Here is a 27,388-nt window from a genome sequence, read left to right on the forward strand (position 1 = left end):
CAGACACACACACACACACACACACACACACACACACACACACACACACACACACACACACACACACACACACACACACACACACACACACACACACACACACACACTGACACACACAGCCTCTGTGTTTCCTGTGGTTGTGTAAAAAAGCGTGTGGTCAGTCGGTGGATGAGTGAGATGTGCTCCCGAGAAGACGTCTCTCAGTCTTGTCAAGCAGGAAGGATTTCAGTCGATGTTCCAACAAGACGTGAGTTCTTTTTAATCACCTCTTCATTATTTCATTCATTTGTGTTCTGTATTTGTTTTTCCACGACTTTTATTAATTTCTACTCTATATTTGCTCATCATTACCTTGATTAATTTCCATTCCATATTAGCATAATAAAGCAGAGGAGTGAATTGCTTATTACTTCTTAATAACAACTTGATCCCCAAAAAGCAAACGATTGACTTCATGCATGAGTGTTGATATGAATATTTACTACGAGAAGGGTAATAATGATTATATATTTACTCATGTTTTCTTGAATTATCACACTTGACAGTTCTTTATTATTAAATACCCTGAAGTGGCAAACATAAGACACAGAAAAGTATTCCTCATCAGGGAACAAAAGTGATTTATTACGATGCTATGTGACAAATATTGTATGTTGGGCCCAATGACCAATAGAGCAAATACGGTATCAAACATGGATCAGAAATGCGTGTCACTGTGTTTAATAAACACACAAAACGTGTAAAATTAGAACGCTTGCGACTGCTTTGTCAAACATGAGACAAGAAGAAACATCATTTTAGATTAACATGGCCATCTTAATATCATCAGGAATGTCTTCAACTATAGTTATAGAACTAAAAAGATTTTCAGCCTCCCTCAAACCTGAAGTATGAATAGGACAGAATAAAAAAAACCTTTGTGTATCTGTTAAAGGAATCAATCAATCAATCAATCAATCAAAGTTGACTTATATAGAGCCCTCAATCACAAATGATTTGATACCACATCCCGGCAAGAAAAAACTCAACCCAATGGGAACAATGAGAAACCTTGGAAAAGGCTGCAGATTATAAGAGCTCTGGTTTCTTCAATAAACCAGGGGGTATGGTACGCCTTTTAGGGGCCTTTTGTAGTTTTAGCTGTGTTATATTATCAATGGCGTTGCGTACGGCATCGTTAAATTTGTTGGTGAGGTTATCGATGTAGCCCACATAATTTGGTAAAGGTGCCAATACTGAGGGCAATAGGCTAGCAAGAGTCATAGTTGTGACAGCATTAATGTTGCGGCTGCTAAAGCAGTGGTTATTAGTAGATTGTTGACAATGAGTCAGAACTTTAAATTGTATAAGGTAATGATCGGACATTACTTAAATGTACGGCAGTGCCATAACTTTGAATGTGGTGATACCCCGGACAAGGACTAGATGTATCGTATTACTGTTACGATGTGTGGGTTCATTTATTGTTTGTGTAAGACCACAGCTATCAATTATAGTCTGGAGCGCCATACACGGAGTGTCTGTCGGGGTATTCATATGGATGTTAAAATCCCCCATTATAATTGTATTATCTGCATGCGTTTATGTGCATTTATCAGAATATTTATTCACATTCTGCATTTATCAGCAACAAGTGCTGATAAAGTCTGAATAGGGCCCAGGGGGTGATAGATAACAGCCAGATAGAGAGGTAGCGGTGTGACAGACCTCATAGTAAGCACCTCAAATGATTTATATGTATTAGGGCTAAGGTTTTCATTGGATATTAGTGTGACCCCTCCACCCCTTTTAAGGGGACGAGCAATGTGTGCACTCGTAAAGTTAGAAGGAGATGCCTATTTAAAGGCCTACTGAAATGATTTTTTTTTATTTAAACGGGGATAGCAGATCCATTCTATGTGTCATACTTGATCATTTCACGATATTGCCATATTTTTGCTGAAAGGATTTAGTAGAGAACATCGACGATAAAGTTCGCAACTTTTGGTCGCTGATAAAAAAAAGCCTTGCCTGTACCGGAAGTAGCGTGACGTCGTAGGTTGAAAGGCTCCTCACATTTCCCCATTGTTTACACCAGCAGCGAGAGCGATTCGGACCGAGAAAGCGACGATTACCCCATTAATTTGAGCGAGGATGAAAGATTCGTGGCTGAGGAACATGCAGTGCAGGACGTATCTTTTTTCACTCTGACCGTAACTTAGGTACAAGGGCTCATTGGATTCCACACGTTCTCCTTTTTCTATTGTGGATCACGGATTTGTATTTTAAACCACCTCGGATACTATATCCTCTTGAAAATGAGAGTCGAGAACGCGAAATGGACATTCACAGTGACTTTTATCTCCACGACAATACATCACCGAAGCACTTTAGCTACGGAGCTAACGTGATAGCATCGGGCTTAACTGCAGATAGAAACAAAAGAAATAAACCACTGACTGGAAGGATAGACAGAAAATCAACAATACTATTAAACCATGGACCTGTAACTACACGGTTAATGCTTTCCAGCCTGGCGAAGCTTAACAATGCTGTTGCTAACGACGCCATTGAAGCTAACTTAGCTACGGGACCTCACAGAGCTATGCTAAAAACATTAGCTATCCATCTACGCCAGCCAGCCCTCATCTGCTCATCAACACCCGTGCTCACCTGCGTTCCAGCGATCGACGGAGCGACGAAGGACTTCACCCGATCATCGATGCGGTCGGCGGCTAGCGTCGGATAGTGCGTCTGCTATCCAAGTCAAAGTCCTCCTGGTTGTGTTGGGGCAGCCAGCCGCTAATACACCGATCCCACCTACAGCTTTCTTCTTTGCAGTCTTCATTGTTCATTAAACAAATTGCAAAAGATTCACCAACACAGATGTCCAGAATACTGTGGAATTTTGCGATGAAAACAGAGCTTTTTGTATTGGATACAATGGTGTCCAAATACTTCCGTTTCAACCATTGACGTCACACGCATACGTCATCATACATAGACGTTTTCCACCGGAAGTTTCGCGGGAAATTTAAAATTGCACTTTATAAGTTAACCCGGCCGTATTGGCATGTGTTGCAATGTTAAGATTTCATCATTCATATATAAACTATCAGACTGCGTGGTCGGTAGTAGTGGGTTTCAGTAGGCCTTTAAGCTGGGAAAAATCATCTGGTTTTAGCCAGGTTTCGCTGGGGCCAATGACGTTAAGATTGTTGTCTCTAATGACCTCATTAACTAATAACGTTTTGGGAGACAATGATCTGATGTTTAAAAAGCCCATTTTATATGTAGTGTGCTGTTTTTAGGCATTTTTGTCAATGGTATCCGTAGTGCTGATATCAATAACGTTACGTTTATTTTGTGTAGTGCGCCTTAAATAATCTTAATCACATCTAGGAATTGATATGGTGGGAATCTTGAGGTTATTTTCTTGGTGCTGCGATAGATTGAACGTGTCATAATTTGCCACCTCAGTAGAATGTATGTCTACCTTTGGCACAGTCACTACAGAAAAAACATTATGTGTGTTGTGTTTTATTCTATGAGAAATGCTATGTGTGCAGGAATTTTCCAGCCTGACACTGGTTAGTTCTAGCTTAATTGACTCCTCACCCGCACTAACAGACGCTGTAATTGCCTGTATCCGAGCTTGCTCTAGTTCAGTTAGTCAAGTGTGACTCAACCAGTAATCTATGATTCTAGGAAGAGTGATGGTGCCTTCCCGGTTAGGGTGAAGGCCGTCCCTCCTCAGCAAGCCCAGTTTGCCCCAGAAAGAGGGCAAATTATCAATAAACGACAAAAACTAGCCAGACACTTGTTAAGCGAGACTAATTTGCTATACCTCTCATCATTTCCTCTCGCAGGCAGGGGGCCCGAGACAAGTACTTGATGCCAAGACATCTTTCTAGTGAGATTACAAGTCCTAGCTATGTTCTTCTTTGTAATATCTGACTGTCTCATCTTAGTGCCATTGGAGCTGACGTGTACAACTATGTTTGCGTAATTAGTGGTGCGATTAGCCTGTCGTACGTGTTTACTAGGCCTGTTGCGAGTCAGCGCCAGAAGATTAGCTTCAATGTCGGGTGCTTGGGCCCCGGAATACACTAAGTTATGGCTGGTTTACTAAGTTGTGTGTTCCAGGTAATGTAGTCCCCTATGACTAAGGTGTGGTGTCCGGTAGACTGGTGTGTAGGACTAGCGAAAGGGCTAAATCTGTTATGTGTCATAACTGGTTCACCAATGCTTGTAGGCCTGCTTAGCGCTACTACGAGTTGGGCTAGTCAGCTCGCTACGGCTAACACTAGCAAACGTGTCCGCGGCGTCTAAAGTTAAGAAGTTACTCTGCTCTACCTGGCGGACACGGTCCTCCAGTAGGGACAACCTATCCATGAGAAAGGTGCATGAAGAACAGGAAGTCATACTCACATTGTTTCTTTCACCAAGTCGAGTTCCTGCTGTCTTCAGAGCGCAGTGACTTCGGACCAGGCTATCTTAGCTTTTGTTAGCTTAGCAGTTAGCTAGCTAAAAGTGAAGCGATGAAACAGAGAGAGTCGGTGCTTTGTAAGTTCGATAAGACTCCTAAATGGGATGGAGAAGGAATAAAGAAAGCTGTCAAACAATTAGAAGCAGACAGATAGAAAGATATCACTTAGCTTTGAGCGACGGGTGCGAGCAGTAGATTAGTATTGAAGTTAAGGCTACCCACGGATATCTTATAGATTAAATTATGTTCATTATGTTTGTAATTTCATCTATGAGATTCACTAAGAGCCATGGATATAACAAGGAGCATTGCCGAAATGATCGCAAAGGACCTCCATCCTTTCTCTCTGGTTAAACAGGAGGGTTTGAAAAATGTTGAAAAATTAATAATAAGTACTATTTTTTTATTCGGCTTAAGTCATTGTCCTGTGTATTATTAGTATCAAAGTCAATCAATTAAAGGCAAAAGTACAAAATCATTCAATAATCAGGCATTTCAAGTAAAAAGTATCGGTATCTGTAATACTGGCCCTATAATTACTTGGTATCGGATCGATACCAACATTTGCAGTATCTCCCACCCCTGGTAAGCAAACTCTAACAGAGAAGGTACACAAGAGCCAAACTACACAACAAAAAACAGCTGACAGTGTTTGACACAGAACTGCAATCAATTAGTGGCGGTGATACATTTGGAGATTTTAATTTTGTATAATTTTCCATGACGCGTTTGCAAAAGGCAAGCCATTAATGTTCAGATGTACAAAAATTTAGTTTTTTATTAAGTCACAAGACAGAGCCGCCTGGACATCATGGAATCTGGGAGGAAACAAAAAGCAGAATGGGTAGGAAGCAACAACTACAAAATAAAAGACGGGAAGAAGAAAGGCAGGACTTAAAAGATTGATATTGTGAATACATTATAATGTACATCAGTAACTAAACACCAATTCATGAACCACAAAGAAGTTTCTTTAACTCCCACAACTTCCCTAAATTATTCAGAAGTTACTTGGTTTTATTTTGAGGCGTACACCTGGGCTCAATACTGGGACCCAAGGTGTTTATTGTATACACAAAAAAAATCTGTAAAGCTGTTAAAAACCGAAAGTTAGTCTTATTTGCAACTATTTGTCAGCAGTTAATGAAACCTATCACAGCCGAAGTGAACAATTATAAAAGGTGGTTTTGTGATGGTTAGTGAAACATTTTAATGGTGGATAATTTCAACACAAAGTACTAACCCAAATACAAAACAATACAACAATAAAAAAATTTAAAAAAGGCACAGTGAACAAAGATTCTTACAAAGAAGCGACGAGCTCGGCGCCTGAAAGGGATTGGAGCAATGAGGCACAGGTAAGTAGGTATATAAATATATATACTGTATATGTATATATATATATATATATATATATATATATATATATATATATATATATATATATATATATATATATATATATATATATATATATATATATATATATGTATATATACAGTGTATATATATACTAGGGTTGTACGGTATACTGGTATTGGTATAGTACCGCGATACTAATGAATCATATTCTGTACTATACCGCCTCTAAAAAGTACCAGTCCCCAGACAGAAAATAAGCAGATATCAACAGTAAATGAACAAGTAGATTAATAATTCATTTTCTACCACTTGTCCTTTATAATGTTGACAAAATAATAGACTGATAAATGACACAATATGTTACTGCATACGTCAGCAGACTAATTAAGAGCCTTTGTTTGTTTACTTACTACTAAAAGACAAGTTGTCTTGTATGTTCACTATTTTATTTAAGGACAAACTTGCAATAAGAAACACATGTTTAATGTACCCTAAGATTTTTTTGTTCAAATAAAGCCAATAATGCATTTTTTTGTGGTACCCTTTATTTAGAAAAGTATCAAAAAGTACCGAAAAGTATCAAAATGCATTTTGGTACCGGTATCGGGCACTGTTAGAGGGGTTAGTGCATGTGCCTCACAAAAAGAAGGTCCTGGGTTTGATCCTGGGCTCGGGGTCTTTCTGTGTGCATCTGGGGGTAGGCCCCTCCCACCTCCAAAGACATTTACCTGATAGGTTGATTGGCAAAACTAAATGGTCCCTAGTGTGTGAATGTTAATGTGAATGTTGTCTATGTATCTGTGTTGGCCCTGCTATGAGGCGGCCACTTGTCCAGGGTGTACTCCACCCTCTGCCCGAATGCAGCTGAGATAGGCTCCAGCACCCCTAGAAGGACAAGCAGTAAAAAATGGATGAATATATATATATATATATATATATATATATATATATATATATATATATATATATATATATATATATATATATATATATATATATATATATATATATATATATATATATATATATATATATATATATATATATATATATATATATATATATATATATATATATACATATATATATACATATATATATATATATATATATATATATATATATATATATATACATATATATATATATATATATATATACATATATATATATATATATATATATATATATATATATATATATATATATATATATATATATATATATACTGTATTATATATATATATATATATATATATATATATATATATATATATATATATATATATATATATATATATATATATATATATATATATATATATATATATATATATATATATATATATATATATATGTATATATATATATATATATATTTAAAAGAATAAAATAAAAATTATATATATATATATATATATATATATATATATATATATATATATATATATATATATATATATATATATATATATATATTTATATATATATCCCGCCTTCTGACCGTGTAGGATAGGCTCCAACAACCCCCGTGATCCTGTAAGGGACATATATGAATATTTACATATATATATATATATATATATATATATATATATATATATATATATATATATATATATATATATATATATATATTAAAAATGAATTATTAGTAGTTTATAAAGAAAAATGTTTTCTTTAAAAGTAAGGTAATTGTTATGTAACTACATTACCCAGAAGGCTTAGCGGGGAGAGCAGAATAGTGCAAAGAATAGTGTTAGAAAAGTTACAAGGTGGTAGAAATGTTCATGTGCTGAGTGAGCGATAAACATTTCCTGTGTTGCTGAAAGCTCTTCCAGCCTGCTTGAAATAAACATTAAACAAAACACTTCTCAGCCATATTGTAATGTTTATCTTCCATAGCGAGTCTACTGACCGATATAAGTTAGAACTTTTTGCTAATTTGTATTAGAACTGGCGACAGCGGAGGTTGCATGTGCATGTACGGGCCAGTCTGCCCCACAACAGGAGGATGGAGAAAAAGATGGCGCTTATTGACTACAACGTCGGACTACAGTGGAGGATGCATGTGCATGTACGAGCCAGTCTGCCCCACAACAAGAGGATAGAGAAAAAGATGGAGCTTATTGACTACAACGTCGGACTACAGTGGAGGATGCATGTGCATGTACGAGCCATTCTGCCCCGCAACAAGAGGATAAAGAAAAAGAAGGAGCTTATTGACTACAACGTTGGACTACAATGGCGGTTGCAGCTGATGCTGAAGTGATGTTTTAGTGGAAACTTCCAGAAAACATGTTCACACACTCAAAGGTTTCATGTAAATTGGCCATTGTCACGTTTTTGCTGGATAGTGTGGAATTATTACTCGGAACAAATTTGATTTAGGTCTTTTGTCAGCAGAGAAGAGCCGTGACGTAGCCTCCTTGTGCTCGCCACTGTCTGACTGACCATGTCATTCATGTCGGCGTCTTTGACTTGATGAGTACTGTACTGTATGTACATATGTATGTATATAGATTCATATTACGTCCTGTGTTGTATCCTTTTGGAAAGCAAAGCAATTATTTTATTGTACGCTAACACTCGCTTCCTTGCAGTCACTTCAAAATAAACCAGATCTGATCTTTAAAAGCAGCAAATTTGTGGAATCCATTGATAAACTTCTGCTATGCTCCTTATTTAGCTGCTGCCGTACAGGCGTACTCGTGTCCGTCACACGATCAGCACTCAGATGACTCTTTTGTAACGACAGTTGTTCTAGTGGTGAAAAAATAGGACAAAATACTCCATGTCACGGAAAATCTCGATATATTACATATGTTGCAAACAAATGTAATATTTTGGACTGTAATTATTACAAAAATGCACGCCTATTTAGACAATACAACATTTTTATCACACGTTTTCAGTAATGATGTTGAACAAAGTCTCAGTAATTGTAAAAATGTAATCAAATGCTAGCTACAAACACATAACTTAACCCATGTTAATGTTCAGGTGTGTTCCGTACACGTTTATGCTTGACTTCGAGCACATCAAGTTCTGAAGTGACATTTAGGACTGATTGTCATGTGACGGTCATGTGACGGTCATGTGACTATCCCAGGATATTCTCCAAAATGGCAGGTAAGCTAGCTCATTTCCAAAAGCAAATTTTCTTACCGTTAAAGTTCAATTCGAATCAATTCCTGCTTATGTATGCTGTCATATATTATAATTCAACTGTTATTTCTATAGTCCTTCAAACAACGTAAGAGGAAATGTCACCAAATGCTAATAATTGATTAAATTAATGCTAATGCTAACAAAAGGCTGATTAGACACCGTATACATTTCATAGGTTCAATTTTTTAATTTTTTAAATATGTTGTTTGTTTAATTCAAATTCAGTTGAATTGTGTGAAATGCTAATTTGTACATTTAGCATAAATGGTGTAACGTATATGGAACACACAATTAGTAGTATTTTACAAAAACATACTGACAATGAATAAAAAATAATACAAAAAAATAAGACTAATGCTTTGAAACCCTACAGTAGTTAAAAATATCTGATTAGTATTTTGTAATTAATGTTAGAATCATACAAATAAAGTTTGGTTTAATTGGCTAATTTGCATAATTGATTACAATAGACGCTGTAGGGGAGAGGAATAATGTAGTGGGAGATGTAAAAAGTGGATTAAAAAAATGCAAATTATGATTAGAACTGCAAATTAATTTTCTTCTGTCCACCCGATTGCAGCTGGGAAAGGCTCAAGCACAAGGGCGCACAAAAACAGGAACTATGGAGTCCAAAACTAACAGAACATAACTAAACAAAACATGATCTAGACCACAGATCATGACAAAACGCGCAATTGACGTCACTGTGTAATCTCCTCGACAAGTCATGTGTGGAGTGTTGTTGCCCTAAAGGGAGATTTTCAAAGTTTGTGTCAGCTGAGGATAGGATGTGAACAAATCTTTTCTTCTTCTATCATCCTTCTGACAAAACTCATCCTGTTTTAGCGTGTCCAAATGACATCAATTCCCTGTCACAAGTACTACAAAGTCCTCGCTGTTACTCCCCAACCACTACGGGAAGGCACAAATAATAACATCAATAAAAAATATGTCTCCAACTTCAATAAAACAAAATGAAGACACACTTTTTCTCTGTTTGACTGGACAAATGTAACATTTTGTTGAGCGATCTACAAATTTCCTGAAGAACGTTAAAAATCATTGAAACATTTTGCTTTTAATTTGTTGACGATGAATACAATCGGAACTAGAATTCGCAATTCCAGCAAGAATTGTGTGCACGAGCCGCTGAACCGCCGATACACGTGAGTCGAACTGAAATGCTTGAATGTCCAGGGCGAGTGGAGTGTGTGGATGGTGGCACGGCTCGAATCGGATGAGAAATGTGGGATATGGAGGGGTTTGTGTACTACCCATTCATTTTCAATAGGGGGAAATTCCTGGGGAAAAAAACGGGAATTCAGGGAAAAGGAAAACATGTTTTGTCTTCGAGAAACCGGGACAGTAGTGTGTGTAGCTGGTTGAAAGGTCGGAATCGGGTTTAAATATGGTGCAAAATTTTGAGAATTTAAGCCCATTTTTCTTCAAGTGCCTCCTTATTGTGCATCTTGAAACAGCCACACCACAATTTTTCAGAGAGTCCTGTATTTCAGCTGAAGTTATTTGTGGATTTTTCTTTGCATCTCAAACAATTTTCCTGGCAGTTGTGGCTGAAATCTTTGCTGGTCTCCCTGAATCCCTCATTTTCCACTTCTTAATCAGCCTTTGAACACTGCTGATTGGCATTCTCAATTCCTTGGATATCTTTTTATACCCCTTTCCTGTTTTATGCAGTTCCATTACTTTTTCTCGTAGATCCTTTGACAATTATTTTGCCTTCCCCATGACTCAGAATCCAGAAACATCTGTGCAGCACTGGATGAAAGATGCAATGGTCTGTCAGAAGCCCAGAAACTCACTGACCTTTTATACACACACATTAATTACAAACAAACATGTCACAGGTGAGGATTGGAACCTAGATTAGCCATTCAAACCTGTTTGTGTCAACTTTTGTGCATGTTATCAGATCAAAGTCACTGGGGTATGTAAACTTTTGATCAGGGTCATTTGGGTACTTTCTTTTGTCATTTTGATTTAAAAAGAGTAAACACAGTTGTTTGCCAATAAATAGCTTCACACAACCATTAAGCATGAGTGGAAGAAAGTTTTTTGTGTTATCCTTCATATTCTCTGAAGAATGGCCAAGAAATCATAAATTCTCCCAGGGTATGTAAACTTATGAGCACAACTGTATATATATTATATATATATATATATATATATATATATATATATATATATATATATATATATATATATATATATATATATATATATATATATATATAGTACAGTAAACAGTAATGAAAACACAGTTGTTCTACTAACTGTACTGTACTTGCTGCTTACTTTAAAAAAAAAAAATAACACTTACCTTTCACTATTTGAGTAGCTTTTGTTCTGCCATTTGAGTACTGGCGAGCGATCTTTGAATACGGGAACATATCCTTCACGGATTTGTTGAAAACATCCGCAAATGAGAACGGGATGTTGCTTTCAAGGTGGCCCATAATACTGCGTTGCCGCCGACTTGTGCTTCTCTGACCGTTCATGAGTGACTATATCCATTCGCCCACCGTGTTATGGGTTATAGATAAACTTATGGATAACGGAGACATATATAATAGTCTCCTTTTCAGGTGAGAGGACGCTAAAGGCAGCGCTTTTAAGGCACACCCCCAATATTGTTTGTCCGGCTGGAAATTGCCGTAGTTTTGAAGCAATGCATGATGGGAATCCGGATGTTGTGTGTCAGTGTATTAACGTGCCGGCTGGAATAAACACAGGCTGAGAAATAGTTCTGTGCCTGCCTACTTTATGGGTTAGATAAACCTATGGATAACGGAGACATATATAATAGTATCCTTTTCAGGTGAGAGACGACGCTAAAGGCAGTGCCTTTGAGGCACGCCCCCATTATAGTTGTCCGGCCGGAAATCGGGAGATTTTCGGGAGACGCACTGAAATTCGGGAGTCTCCCGGAAAATTCGGGAGGGTTGGCAAGTATGGGTGGAATGGTCAAAAACGGTTGAAAAATGTGAACTGTGAAAACTTTCCAGGAATAGGTGAAAATAGGGCTTTGAGTTTTTTTTAAACTTAGAATAGTAGTTTGGTTGTCCAAGGTGAGTGGATTGCGTGGATGGTGAAACGGTTCGAATTGGTTGAGAAATGTGGAAATTGTGCAAGTTCGAAAATTGCCCCATTTATTTTCAATGGAAAAAATGACCCGTAAAACCGGGAATTCTGGGTAATCTAAGTTTTTTTATTTTTTTAAATGTTTTCGGGAGCTCACGATTACCGGTCGAGCCGAATGGTTTTGATATTTGAATGGTTCCCATTGGATGAAAACAGTTGGATGTGGAGCACGCCAAAGTTTTGCGGCAGAATAAAAATAATTAAAAAACAATTTTTTGGGGTGTAGAATCTTATATGTGTGAATGCTTGGGCATTCACACATTAAATAATAATGAAAAAAATAAAAATAATATTAATAATAGTAATGATAATAATAATAATAATAATCACATAATAATAATAATAATAATAATAATAATAATAATAATAATAATAATAATAAATAGATGACTTTTTGGTATAGGCTCTTATATGTGTGAATGTTAGGACATTCACACATGATAATAATACAAATAACAATAATAATATTAATAATAGTAATAATAATAATAATAATGATAATAATAAATAGATGCATTTTTGGTGTAGACTCTTACATGTGTGAATGTTAGGACATTCACACATATAATAATAATAATAAAAATAATAATAATAATATTGATAATAGTAATGATAATAATAATTATAATAATACTAATAATAATAATAATAATAATAATAATAATCACAATAATAATAATAATAATAAATAGATGCATTTCTGGTGTAGACTCTTATATGTGTGAATGTTTGAACATTCACACAATTCTTTCTGTAACAATATGTTGATAGGGAAATACGAGCAAGATCCAACCACGAGGACTTCAGCTGGTCTTGAGGATGACGCCACAGTCACACATATACATTACTGCCAATTATGACTTATTAACTTTTAAATTCTTCACATTGATACATTTGCAACCATTCCAGCATTAAAATTAATTAATTCAGGACTTTCTGATAATTCTCCACAGCCCATTTCCCATAATTGCACATTTTCCACATAGCCTTTCAGAGGTCTTCAGCATTCACACAATTTCGACACAAACCTTCTTCTCTCCTTCAAAAGTGCGATCTCAGTTTGACTTGAACTCTTTCTGCCAGCCTGCAATAGAATGTGCTGACATCGTAAGCAGCAGTGATGTGGACCAGAACACCAACCGGGATGAACGGGACCACCGGGTCCTCCTACCAGGAGGGGATGTTCCTGGGCAACGGCACTCTGGCCTACGTCTCCAACTCCAGCCTGCCTTCTCCGCTGCTGCCAAACAAGACCGGCACCATGAAACCTGCATGTGAGCAAGTCCACATTGCCGTGGAGGTAAGCCCTAGTCAGTTGGCCATATTGGTATACACGAGGGCTGTGAAAATTAATGAGTTAAGTCATGTGAATAATCGCAAAAAATGGTTGCATTAATCATGAACACACTCAGATTAATTGTGCAATTTATTTTGAGCGTACAAGCTCTTTTACGGGAACCGCTATGCAGTCAGTGATCAGATCAGTGCTTACATCAGTACAAAGAGGAGTGAGGACACTCCAACTGGTGGTCTCGCTGGCAAATATACCTCTAAAATACATCCTGAAATCACTTTAGATCAAACTAAATTCTATATCTAAAATACATCCTGAAAAAACTTAGGTAAAACTAAATATATTTAAAATACATCCTTAAAGAACTTTGAATGAAACAAAATATATGTAAAATACATGCTGACAGAACTTTAGATAAAACTAAATATTCTATCTAAAATACATCCTGAAATAACTTTAGATAAACTAAAATATTATACTTAAAATACACCCTGAAATAAATGTGGATAAAACTAAATATTATATTTAAAATACATCCTGAAAGAACTTTAGATAAAACTAAGTATTATATTTATAATACATCCTGAAAGAACTTTAGATAAAACTAAATTATATATTTAAAATACATCCTGAAAGAACTTTAGATAAACTAAAACATTATATTTAAAATACATCCTGCAAGAACTTTAGATAAAACTAAATTATATATTTAAAATACATCCTGAAAGAACTTTAGATAAACAAAAATATTATATTTCAAATACATCCTGCAAGAACTTTAGATAAAAATAAGTATTGTATTTAAAATACATCCTGAATCATAGGATTGGTTTCCTTCGATGGTACCGACTAGTGGAATTTCTGTTCTGGGTCCAAGGACTGTTTTGCAGCAACAAATAACGTGTCTGTCAACATTCCTTGGATGGACCAATACTCTGGACAATGTGCCTAGTAAATATCTAAGATTGTCTCACTGACCAAGCATCGGTAATAATTACTCCTATCCAGTAGTACATTTTTAGTACCGGTACATGTTTACATCTACAGCAACCATCAAAATCTTGACTTTCATACCCACATCACACACATTTTACCTCGTACAGTACATGGACGATGGACACTAAATATTACTTATTCAAGTGATCTTTTTCTAGCAAGCTTCTCAAGCCCAGGATTTGATTGATTGAGACTTTTATTAGTAGATTGCAGAGTACAGTACATATTCCGTACAATTGACCACTAAATGGTAACACCCGAATAAGTTTTTCAACTTGTTTAAGTCGGGGTCCACGTTAATCAATTCATTTAAGAGGGTTAAACATTTTCATTTGGCAGATTGTAATCTGGTAGGACACATTTCCTATTCTTAGCACAGAGTTGTCACTGCTAACATTGGACGGAAGAAGAAACTCTGATGTCATCACAGTACGAGTCCAAACGACTTCAGCCTGAAGTTCTTGACAATCCAATCCAATCCACTTTATTTATATAGCACATTTACACAACAAGAACGTTTCCAAAGTGCTGCACAGCCATGTTAAAAACAATATTAAAAACAATATTAAAAACGATATTAAAAACAATATTAAAAACAATATTATGCTACACCAATGACTGAATAAATACAAAGAATAAATGAATAGAAAACCAATACAGAGACAATATAAAAAATAAATATGATTAAAAATGATTTTAAAGGGTAAAACCAAATAAAACAGTAAAATAGACATCAAAATGTATAACCCTAACCCTAACCACACAGGACAACAGAGGACAGAAGACCACACAACTCATCAATCAATCAATCAATCAATGTTTATTTATATAGCCCTAAATCACAAGTGTCTCAAAGGGCTGTACAAGCCACAACGACATCCTCGGTACAGAGCCCACATACGGGCAAGGAAAAACTCACCCCAGTGGGACGTCGGTGAATGACTATGAGAAACCTTGGAGAGGACCGCATATGTGGGTAACCCCCCCCCCCCCTCTAGGGGAGACCGAAAGCAACGGATGTCGAGTGGGTCTGACATAACATTGTGAAAGTCCAGTCCACAGTGGATCCAACACATCAGCGGGAGTCCAGTCCACAGCGGGGCCAACAGGAAACCATCCCGAGCGGCGATGGGTCAGCAGCGCAGAGATGTCCCCAACCGATGCACAGGCTAGTGGTCCACCCGGGGTCCCGGCTCTGGACAGCCAGCACTTCATCCATGGCCACCGGACCTATGCAACTCCCCCTCGCAAGGGACAGGGGAGAAGAGGAGAGAAGAAAAGAAACGGCAGATCAACTGGTCTAAAAAAGGGGGGGTCTATTTAAAGGCTAGATTATACAAATGAGTTTTAAGATGGGACTTAAATGCTTCTACTGAGGTAGCATCTCTAACTGTTACCGGGAGGGCATTCCAGAGTACTGGAGCCCGAATAGAAAACGCTCTATAGCCCGCAGACTTTTTTTTGGCTCTGGGAATCACTAATAAGCCGGAGTTCTTTGAACGCAGATTTCTTGTCGGGACATATGGTACAATACAATCGGCGAGATAGACTGGAGCTAAACCGTGTAATATTTTATACGTAAGTAGTAAAACCTTAAAGTCGCATCTTAAGTGCACAGGAAGCTAGTGCAAGTGAGCCAGTATAGGCGTAATATGATCAAACTTTCTTGTTTTTGTCAGAAGCCTTGCAGCCGCATTTTGTACCAACTGTAATCTTTTAATGCTAGACATAGGGAGGCCCGAAAATAAAACGTTACAGTAATCGAGACGAGACGTAACGAACGCATGAATAATGATCTCAGCGTCGCTAGTGGACAAGATGGAACGAATTTTAGCGATATTACGGAGATGAAAGAAGGCCGTTTTAGTAACACTCTTAATGTGTGACTCAAACGAGAGAGTTGGGTCGAAGATAATACCCAGATTCTTTACCGAGTCTCCTTGTTTAATTGTTTGGTTGTCAAATGTTAAGGTGGTATTATTAAATAGATGTTGGTGTCTAGCAGGACCGATAATCAGCATTTCCGTTTTCTTAGCGTTGAGTTGCAAAAAGTTAGCGGACATCCATTGTTTAATTTCATTAAGACACGCCTCCAGCTGACTACAATCCGGCGTGTTGGTCAGCTTTAGGGGCATGTAGAGTTGAGTGTCATCAGCATAACAGTGAAAGCTAACACCGTACTTGCGTATGATGTCACCCAGCGGCAGCATGTAAATACTAAAGAGTGCAGGGCCAAGAACCGAACCCTGGGGAACTCCGCACGTTACCTTGACATAGTCCGAGGTCACATTGTTATGGGAGACGCACTGCATCCTGTCAGTAAGATAAGAGTTAAACCAAGACAAGGCTAAGTCTGACATACCAATACGTGTTTTGATACGCTCTAATAAAATATTATGATCGACGGTATCGAAAGCGGCGCTAAGATCACTACTCATGTAGTGTTAAAAGCCAAAGAATAAAAGTCGGTCTTAAGACGAGACTTAAAACACTCCACTGTGGAAGCAGTTTGAACATGGAGGGGCAGAGTGTTCCAGAGTTTAGGGCCGACCACAGAGAAGGCCCTGTCTCCCCTAGTTTTAAGTCTCGTCCTGGGCACCACGAGCTTGAGCTGGCTCTCGGACCTCAGAGCGCGCGCAGGAGTGTAAATTTGGATGAGGTCCGAGATATACTGAGGTGCCAGTCCATGTAAAGCTTTAAAAACAAACAGCAAGGATTTAAAATCAATTCTAAAATGAACAGGGAGCCAGTGCAAACTCCGAAGAATTGGGGTTATATGCTGGCGTTTCCTGGCCCCTGTTAAAAGTCGTGCTGCCGCGTTCTGGACTAACTGCAACCGGGAGAGAGCTTTTTGGCTAATGCCAGCATAAAGTGCATTGCAGTAGTCCAGGCGACTAGAAATAAAAGCATGCACGACTTGTTCAAAAAGGTTAAAAGATAAAAATGGTTTTACCTTGGCTAAAAGACGAAGATGATAAAAACACGATTTTAAAACGCCATTGACTTGTTTGTCAAATTTAAAATCGCTGTCTATAGTGACGCCAAGGCTGGTGACTTTGGGACGCACATAATTTTGCAATGTCAGTCCCAGTTCCAAACAAATAACAAACATATTGCATATTCCGTATGGAAAACCAACTAACGCCACTTTGCTTTCTTGCAGCTCTTTCTGATTCTGGGAATCATTTCCCTGTTGGAGAACATCCTGGTCATCACAGCCATTGTGAAGAACAAGAACCTTCATTCTCCCATGTACTTCTTTGTGTGCAGGTAACGACTTAGCTTTTTAACCCACATCCAGCAATACACACCACAGTTACCTTTTTAACACACATTCAACAATACACACCACATTTACCTTTCTAACACACTTCCAACAATACACACCACATTTACCTTTCTAACACATATCCAACTACACACACCACATTTACCTTTAGAACACACATCCAACAATACACACCACATTGACATTTGAACACACATCCAACATTACACACCACATTGACTTTTTTTAACACATTTCCACATTTACCTTTTTAACACACATTCAACAATACACACCACATTTACCTTTTTAACACACTTCCAACAATACACACCACATTTACCTTTTTAACACACATTCAACAATAGACACCACATTGACATTTGAACACACATCCAACAATACACACCACATTGACTTGTTTAACACGTTTCCAACAATACACACCACATTTACTTTTTTAACACACGTCTGACACTACACACTACATTTACCTTTTAACACCCATCCGACAATATACACCAAAGTTACCTTTTTAACACCCATCTGACAATACACACCACATTTACTCTATAACACACATCCAACAATAGACACCACATTTACCTTTTTAACACACATCCAACAATACATACTACTCTGACTTTTTAATACACATCCAACAATACACACCACATTTACCTTTTTGACACACACCCAACAATACTCACCACATTTACCTTTTTAACACACATACAACAATACTCACCACATTTACCTTTTTACACACATACAATAATACACACCACATTGACTTTTGAACACATATCCAACAATACACACCACATTTACCTTTTAACACACATCCAACAATACTCACCACATTTACCTCTTTACACACATACAACAATACACACCACATTGACTTTTGAACACACATCCAACAATACACACCACATTTACCTTTTTAACACACATCCAACAATACACACCACATTTACTTTTGAACACACATCCAACCATACACACCACATTGACTTTTTAACACACATCCAACAATACACACCACATTTACCTTTTTCACTCACATCCAACAATACTCACCACATTTACCTTTTTAACACACATCCAACAATACTCACCACATTTACCTTTTTACACACACACAACTATACACACCACATGTACCTTTAGAACACATCCAACAACACACACCACATTGACCTTTTTAACACATTTCCAACAATACACACCACATTTACCTTTTTAACACACATACAACTATACACACCACATGTACCTTTAGAACACATCCAACAACACACACCACATTGACCTTTTTAACACATTTCCAACAATACACACCACATTGACCTTTTTAACACGTACCCAACAATACACACCGCATTTACCTTTTTAACACACATCCAACAATACACACCACGTTTACCTTTTGAACACACATCCAACAATATACACCACTTTCACTTTTGAACACACATCCAACAATACACACCACATTGACTTTTTAAAACACACATCCAACAATACACACCACATTGATTTTTTAACACACATCCAACAATACACACGACATTTACCTTTTTAACACACATCTGACACTACACACTACATTTACCTTTTAACACCCATCCGACAATACACACCACATTTACCTTTTTAACACACATCCAACAATACATACCACTTTGACTTTATAACACACATCCAACAATACACACCACATTTACTTTTGAACACACACCCAACCATACACACCACATTGACTTTTTAACACACATCCAACAATACACACCACATTTACCTTTTTCACTCACATCCAACGATACTCACCACATTTACCTTTTTAACACACATCCAACAATACTCACCACATTTACCATTTAACACACATACAACAATACACACCCCATTGATTTTTGAACACACATCCAACAATACACAGCACATTTACCCTTTTAACACACATCCAACAATACACACCACATTGACTTTTGAACACACATCCACATAATTGTTATCCTGGTATCAAGGATTGTGGTAGTTAACAGGTATCGGTACTGTCATGATCTGTTCACGCCAGATAATGTCTTATTTTGAGTTTGTTGATGTTTTCCTGTGTTTAGAGTCTTAGTTCCTGTCTTGTGCTTTTTTTTTGGTGGCACTTCCGTTTTTTGTGTGGGTTTCCTGCAGCACCTTCACGGCCGCCTCTGAGCGCTATTACCTGCACCTGCTCTGTGTTAACTATCTGCGTTGTGCAAATGCTATCCTTTTTGTTGTGTCATGCTTGTTATTGAATGTGGACGCTTCTCCTGCCACCCGTCGGATCCAGTAAGTTTTTGCAGTGCTCCAGCATTCAGTTTTTGTTGACCTTGTAGGCTGTCGAGTTTAGTTTTGTTCTGCAAAACATTCCTTATGCCTCTGTTCCTTTTCCTTAGCGTCACTCAAGTTAGTTTTTTGTCATGACATTAAATACTTTTTACCTGCACATTGCCTCCTCGGCTTTTCTGCCATCTTGGGAACGTGCACCGTCATGCGACCCATGCCTCACAGGCACCAACTAATAAAATCCTGCTATGCTGACTACCCTACTACTATGATTTTTTTTATACAACTATTAAACATTTAAAACAACAAGTTTGTTAAACGAGATTATTTGTTATTTAGTGACATGACTTTGAGGAGCAGCGCCAGGCCAAGCCATTTGTGTTGCTCCACAGTTGGACAGAGCCGCCAACATTCCAGAAAACTGCCTATCAATAACTATAAATTAAAATGACTTAACTTCTGCTGATTGGAGTTAGCGTTGCTCTGGTGTATCGACAAATTGAAAGATGCTGGCAGCCGTTCAGAGTACCCTAAAGCTGCCACAAATGATTGGAGGATGAGGGCAGAAGTTTGGGCACTCAGACTTTTGCGATTTTGGACTATATTGCAAGTTTGACAACATCTTGGAGACGTCAGCTGCTCTGGTGAAGTGTGATGCATTTGAGGACCAGAAATAGACAATAATGTGAAAAGTTTTAATTTATTTCTGGAGGAAAGTCATGTGGTCAGATTGTTGTATGCAGGCCTGGCCCTAACCAATCTGGCACCCTAGGCAAGATTTTAGGTGGCGCCCCCCACATCGGCAGTGAAGTGTATATACTCACAAGAAACTGAATAGCCCTGTCTTTGACCTTTTTTTTTACTTAAAGAAAGCAAATTAACATATTATATGAGAATGTTATGTTATGATTATCGTTAACCGAATCACAGCAGTGCTCAAATTAAAAAACAGCATTCCCTCTCATGTGATATTGCTTAATTAACATTAATGATGTGCACTTTAACAACTAGGCTTACAACTATACCTAATTTAAATTTTCCTGAGGGAACTCTCCTGAAGGAATCAATACAGTACTATCTATCTATCTATCTAATATATAAAGGGATGGAAAAGTGACTATTACCTGCAGGGCAAACATTAGCTAACCAGAAGGCAATAACAATGTAAACAAAAAACACCTGCTTAAAAGATCTAATACAAATGTCCCTGAGGAATGTAAGGTGGGAGTACTGTAATTACCTAACGTTACATTATTATTTTCCATAACAATTTAGCCCCCTCCACAATATTAACCCAACGTTAAAACAGAACTAGCTATTTATTGATTAGCAATTGCCGAGTCATGTAACATTAGCTTAATGCTAAAAAGCCAGGTTACTATCACATTCTGTAACAGACAAATAATTTCATGTAGGCTAACGTTACCTACCTGCTACCTCTGTCTTTTTCTCGTTTCTCCTCCTCTTCTTTTCTATTTTTTCTTTCCTGGGCACCTGACAGTTTTGGCCGTTTTGACATCTTGTGTTGATTTTTTGATGTGGTAAGAGTCATGATACGGGAAGGGAGGGGGCGCACCGTGCGGGGGGATTGTGTGTGGGGGGGGGGGGGGGGGGCGCAATGTTGTAACAAATAATATTTCTATTAAATAGGCTTTACTTTGCATTTTAATTAACATGGGATTATTTTTTGTATTTAGAAATAATAGTACCAACTTTTTTTTTTTTTCTCTCCAACATTTGTGGCACTGGCGTGGCACCCCCCGATGGACGGCGCCCTTAGCATTTGCCTATACGGCCTATGCCACGGGCCGGCCCTGGCTGTATGTATACTTTTAACCCAGCAGATTTGGTCACATTTTCAGTAGACCCATAATAAATTCATAAAAGAACCAAACTTCATGAATGTTTTTTGTGACCAACAAGTGTGTGCTCCAATCACTCTATCACAAAAAAATAAGAGTTGTAGAAAGTATTTGAAACTCAAGACAGCCATGACATTATGTTCTTTACAAGTGTATGTAAACTTTTGACCGCGACTGTATATGTGCTTGGTTATGGAGTTGTTTTCTCACTCCATACTCATCATTCAGTCGTACTGAATATAATATCTTATAATAAATATATATAATAAAGAAAATGCGGAGATGACACGCGGGCAAACTCATATCTTTGTTACGTGTAACGTTTGGCCGTATCATAACCAAAATCAAAAGCAAATGCTGCAGAAATTGAGGTACTACTGTAGTACACAAAAGGTATGAAATATTGTTCTTGTGTGGCTTTGACAGTTTGGCAGTAGCGGACATGCTGGTGAGCGTGTCCAACTCTTGGGAAACGGTGGTCATTTATCTGCTCAACAACCAACAGCTGGTGGTGGAGGAACACTTCATCCGACACATGGACAACGTCTTCGACTCCATGATCTGCATCTCTGTGGTGGCCTCCATGTGTAGTCTGGTGGCCATCGCAGTGGACAGGTAACCTTCAAACCATCTCCTTTCTAAAACGTCATAGCTGCAGATGTTTGGATCTCACCTTGTATTTCCATGTTGATAAAAAGTTAGGGCAGGGATAGTCCTGCCAAGGACTATCCAGGTTGGGGGGCAGGTGGAGCCTGATATTTTGGCTATGTTGGGAGTTTGTTTCCCCCCTACCCTCCTGGAGAGCTCCATCTGGTGGGGGCTGGCTGACTGTGCGTATGCGGGTACACCAGATAGCAGGACGGCAAAGCAGAGACCTAGGCGAAGTGCAATTAAACAATTCATGAAAAAACAGTGAAGATAGATGTGAAGAAACTCGATAGTAAATACGGTAAGAAGCAAAAGTTTTCTTGCCTAAGCAGAAAAACAAAAGAAGGGCTACTCTAAGCCACGCTATTAATAAAAAGGAAAGGTAGTGAACACAAATGGGAGTGGAAAACTGAACTCAGTACAGGAACATACCAAATAAACCCTGCACATATTACAGGGAAACACAAAAAGTCACGCTTTAAACCTGTCGTTCACGTTAATGAGACAGTCAATAGATTTTGGTTTGTTTGTGAATATCTCAACCTTTCAGTCTTTTTATCAAATTTGACACTCTAACATTCAACAATGTAGAACAAATACAAAAATAACTAAACTAGTAATCAACATAAGAAAATTAATTTACAGTTATAATCATTATTTGCCTTTTTTAACTCACACATCTTGTCTTTAAGTTTATGGATTTCAATGTCTTGAAGTTGATACTTCTACTATTTGCTAATAATTTAACATAATGTGTCAAATTAAAAAATAAACACATGACATTGCTCTGACATGATTTTTAATGTTCACCATGCAAAGCTCACATCGTATAAAAAAGTAATGTTTTCAAAAGTATTGTTCGCGAATCGTATCGAGATTCATATCGAATCGCCATTTAAGGTAGAGATGCACACCCATAAAATACATGTATATATATATATATATATATATATATATATATATATATATATATATATATATATATATATATATATATATATATATATATATATATATATATATATATATATATATATTATGAATGTGAGTGTGAGTGTGAATGTTGTCTGTCTATCTGTGTTGGCCCAATGTGAGTGTGAATGTTGTCTATCTGTGTTGGCCCTGTGATGAGGTGGCGACTTTTCCAGGGTGTACCCCGCCTTCCGCCCGAATGCAGCTGAGATAGGCTCCAGCACCCCCCGCAACCCCAAAAGGGACAAGCGGTAGAAAATGGATGGATGGATGGATGTATATGTATGGAATAAAGAGAGACATAAAAGAACAAAGCAGGTTTGTTAGTGTAATGATGAATGTGGTGCAAAGATGATGATACATCTGTTGTAAGACTGTGGGTACAAGTATGCACCCAGTATGTAGAAAGTATGTAAAAGTATGCACAAAAGTAAAATGGGTAGTAGTAACTGTCAGGAACATTAGTTGTAGCGATAGTTGTGACCCAAAAAAGTTGGAGACAGCAGGCAGCGTGCAGGTAAACAGATATTTAATGTCAAAATACAAACTTGAGTGCAGCGAGGTGAATGCACAGAAAAAGTAGCTGACAGAGAACTAATAAACAAAAGTAGTTCCGCAAAATTCGAGTATACACTGATCGTGTTGGTGACTCAAAACATTTATTCCGACATGGAAAAGTTAAATGCTTAAATAGTGCCCAGGTGATGACTAGCAGCAGGTGGAAAACACAATTACTAATCACGCTCAGGTGATGAAGACAGCGTTAAGCAACAGGGTGAAGCTTTTGCAGGAACAATACAAAACAGAACAGGAAGTGGAAACAAAATAAGAGCGCAAGACAGGAAGTGAACCAAAAATACAGCAAAAACAAAAAACTAAACAAATAACGGCCTGCTGTTACAGGTTGTGACAAGTAACATTTGTTTTTGTTCGTCAAGGTTGTTGCAATTGACAATTTTTATGCTATACACGGTAAAAAATGAACAATTTTCATCCAGTTTTATATGTAACGTGACCATCGATATCATGATTTCACTTTTTTTTTTTTTTAAATGATGAATTTTCATTCAGTGTGTGTGTGTGTGTGTGTGTGTGTGTGTGTGTGTGTGTGTGTGTGTGTGTGTGTGTGTGTGTGTGTGTGTGTGTGTGTGTGTGTGTGTGTGTGTGTGTGTGTGCAGGTACATCACCATCTTCTACGCTCTGAGGTACCACAACATCATGACGGCGAGGCGAGCCGGCTGCATCATCGGCAGCATCTGGGCCTTCTGCACCGGCTGTGGAATTGTCTTCATCATCTACTCGGACACCACCTCCGTCATCATCTGCCTGGTGGCCATGTTCTTCAGCATGCTGCTTATCATGGCGTCCCTTTACAGCCATATGTTCATGCTAGCGCGCTCGCACGTCAAGCGCATCGCCGCGCTGCAACAGGGCTACAGCAGCGTCCGCCAGAGGACCAGCCTGAAGGGCGCCATCACACTCACCATTCTCCTGGGCATCTTCATCGTCTGCTGGGCTCCCTTCTTCCTCCACCTCATCCTGATGATCTCCTGTCCCAGGAACGTGTACTGTGTGTGCTTCATGTCCCACTTCAACCTCTACCTCATCCTCATCATGTGCAACGCCGTCATCGACCCGCTCATCTACGCCTTCAGGAGTCAGGAGATGCGCAAGACTTTCACCGAGATCTTTTGTTGCTTCAACCCCAGGAACTGTTACACCAACATCTGCGCTCTGACTGCCAAGTGTTGAACACCTGAAGCTGCTCAGCACTTGTGGAAAAACCATGGAGGCTATTTCATCCCTACAAGCCTGTTACGCAGATTTCCCTGAAGAAACAGGCTTGTAGGGATGAAATAGCCTTCGTGTTTTTTCCTGACCTAATGAATATTTATGTATATATATATATATATATATACACTACCGTTCAAAAGTTTGGGGTCACCCAAACAATTTTGTGGAATAGCCTTCATTTCTAAGAACAAGAACAGACTGTCGAGTTTCAGATGAAAGTTCTCTTTTTCTGGCCATTTTGAGCGTTTAATTGACCCCACAAATATGATGCTCCAGAAACTCAATCTGCTCAAAGGAAGGTCAGTTTTGTAGCTTCTGTAACGAGCTAAACTGTTTTCAGATGTGTGAACATGATTGCACAAGGGTTTTCTAATCATCAATTAGCCTTCTGAGAAATAATCAGCAACCACATTGTACCATTAGAACACTGGAGTGATAGTTGCTGGAAATGGGCCTCTATACACCTATGTAGATATTGCACCAAAAACCAGACATTTGCAGCTAGAATAGTCATTTACCACATTAGCAATGTATAGAGTGTATTTCTTTAAAGTTAAGACTAGTTTAAAGTTATCTTCATTGAAAAGTACAGTGTTTTTCCTTCAAAAATAAGGACATTCCAATGTGACCCCAAACTTTTGAACGGTAGTGTATATATATATATATATATATATATATATATATATATATATATATATATATATATATATATATATATATATATATATATATATATATATATATATATATATATGTATGTATGTATGTATGTATGTATGTATGTATGTATGTATGTATGTATATATATATATATATGTATATATGTATGTATGTATGTATGTATGTATGTATGTATGTATGTATGTATATATATATATATATATATATATATATGTATGTATGTATGTATGTATGTGTATATATATATATATATATATATATATATGTATGTATGTATATATACATATGTATACATATATGTAAATATATTGTGAGTTCAAACCCCGGCCGAGTCATACCAAAGACTATAAACATGGGACCCAAAGGGTTGGAATTGGGGATTAAATCACCAAAAATGATTCCCGGGCGTGGCCACCGCTGCTGCTCACTGCTCCCTTCACCTCCCAGGGGGTGATCAAGGGTGATGGGTCAAATGCAGAGGATAATTCCACCACACTTAGTGTGTGTGTGACAATCATTGGTACTTTAACTTTAACTTAATATATGTAAATATATCTTGGCAAGTTACAATATTAATAAGACACATGGTCATAACCCAATTATTTTTGTTAGGAGTTGGTGATGTGGATCCCAAGGATGCAGAGACGAATTTGGGGTTTACAATTGTTCTTCCTTTTTATTAGGCGGAAGCACAAGGTAGCAAAAACAAAAGGCGATGGTGGAAAACACACAACACACCATGTAAAAAAACTACTGAGAGAAAACAAACACACAAAACTAAAAGCGCTAGACAAGGCTAGGAAAAATATACTTCATGAGAGAAGTAATAAGACTAGGTACAAAAAATAAAACGCTAGACAAGGCTAGGATTAATACGGGCCAACCTGAGGTGAAAGGTACACGAACTAGTGAGTCCTCTTGGCACGACCAACCGTATGGAAGCAATGGCAAAGTTCCGGCGCTCACCGGTTGTCAGCAGCCTGGTTAAATAGGCTGTTTCTAATTACAGTCAGGTGTGTGCTGCTGCCTTGCGTCAGCTGCACTCCATACTGTGAACGAGAGAGAGAGTGAACATGGAGTGCAGACAACAGAAATAGGCAAGGATATTACAGATTACCACAGTACCCCCCCCTCAACGGACGCCTCCTGGCGGCCTACCTGGCTTGTCTGGGAATCGAACGTAAAAGTCCTTGATCAAGTCCTTGTCAATTATAAGCGATCTAGAAATCCATGACCGTTCCTCTGGGCCGTACCCCTCCCAGTCCACCAGGTATTGGAAACCCCTTCCCCTTCTTCTCACATCCAAGATGGTGTTTACAGTAAATGCTGGGTGACCATCAACCAGCCTGGGTGGAGGAGGCGGTACCTCAGGAGGACTGAGCGGG

General features: G+C 37.9%; 1 protein-coding gene across 1 annotated transcript; it reads left to right on the top strand.

The window, feature by feature from the left end:
* The first annotated feature begins 160 nt into the window (after positions 1-160).
* Positions 161-25,956, top strand: LOC133635516 (melanocortin receptor 5-like). Its single transcript, XM_062028700.1, has 5 exons — positions 161-247; positions 13,244-13,460; positions 17,614-17,720; positions 22,335-22,523; positions 24,707-25,956. Exons 2-5 carry the CDS (start codon positions 13,281-13,283, stop codon positions 25,278-25,280), a joined length of 1,050 nt encoding a protein of 349 aa, XP_061884684.1. The 5' UTR covers positions 161-247; positions 13,244-13,280; the 3' UTR covers positions 25,281-25,956.
* Positions 25,957-27,388: the final 1,432 nt, after the last annotated feature.

Source organism: Entelurus aequoreus, linkage group LG20 (genome assembly GCF_033978785.1).
Source record: "Entelurus aequoreus isolate RoL-2023_Sb linkage group LG20, RoL_Eaeq_v1.1, whole genome shotgun sequence".
NCBI lineage: Eukaryota > Metazoa > Chordata > Actinopteri > Syngnathiformes > Syngnathidae > Entelurus > Entelurus aequoreus.

Coding starts and splice junctions, on each gene's coding strand:
- LOC133635516 (XM_062028700.1), top strand. CDS start 13,281: ATGTGGACCAGAACACCAACCGGGATGAACGGGACCACCGGGTCCTCC. Junction 17,721..22,334: donor ATGTACTTCTTTGTGTGCAG/GTAACGACTTAG, acceptor TGGCTTTGACAG/TTTGGCAGTAGCGGACATGC. Junction 22,524..24,706: donor GTGGCCATCGCAGTGGACAG/GTAACCTTCAAA, acceptor GTGTGTGTGCAG/GTACATCACCATCTTCTACG.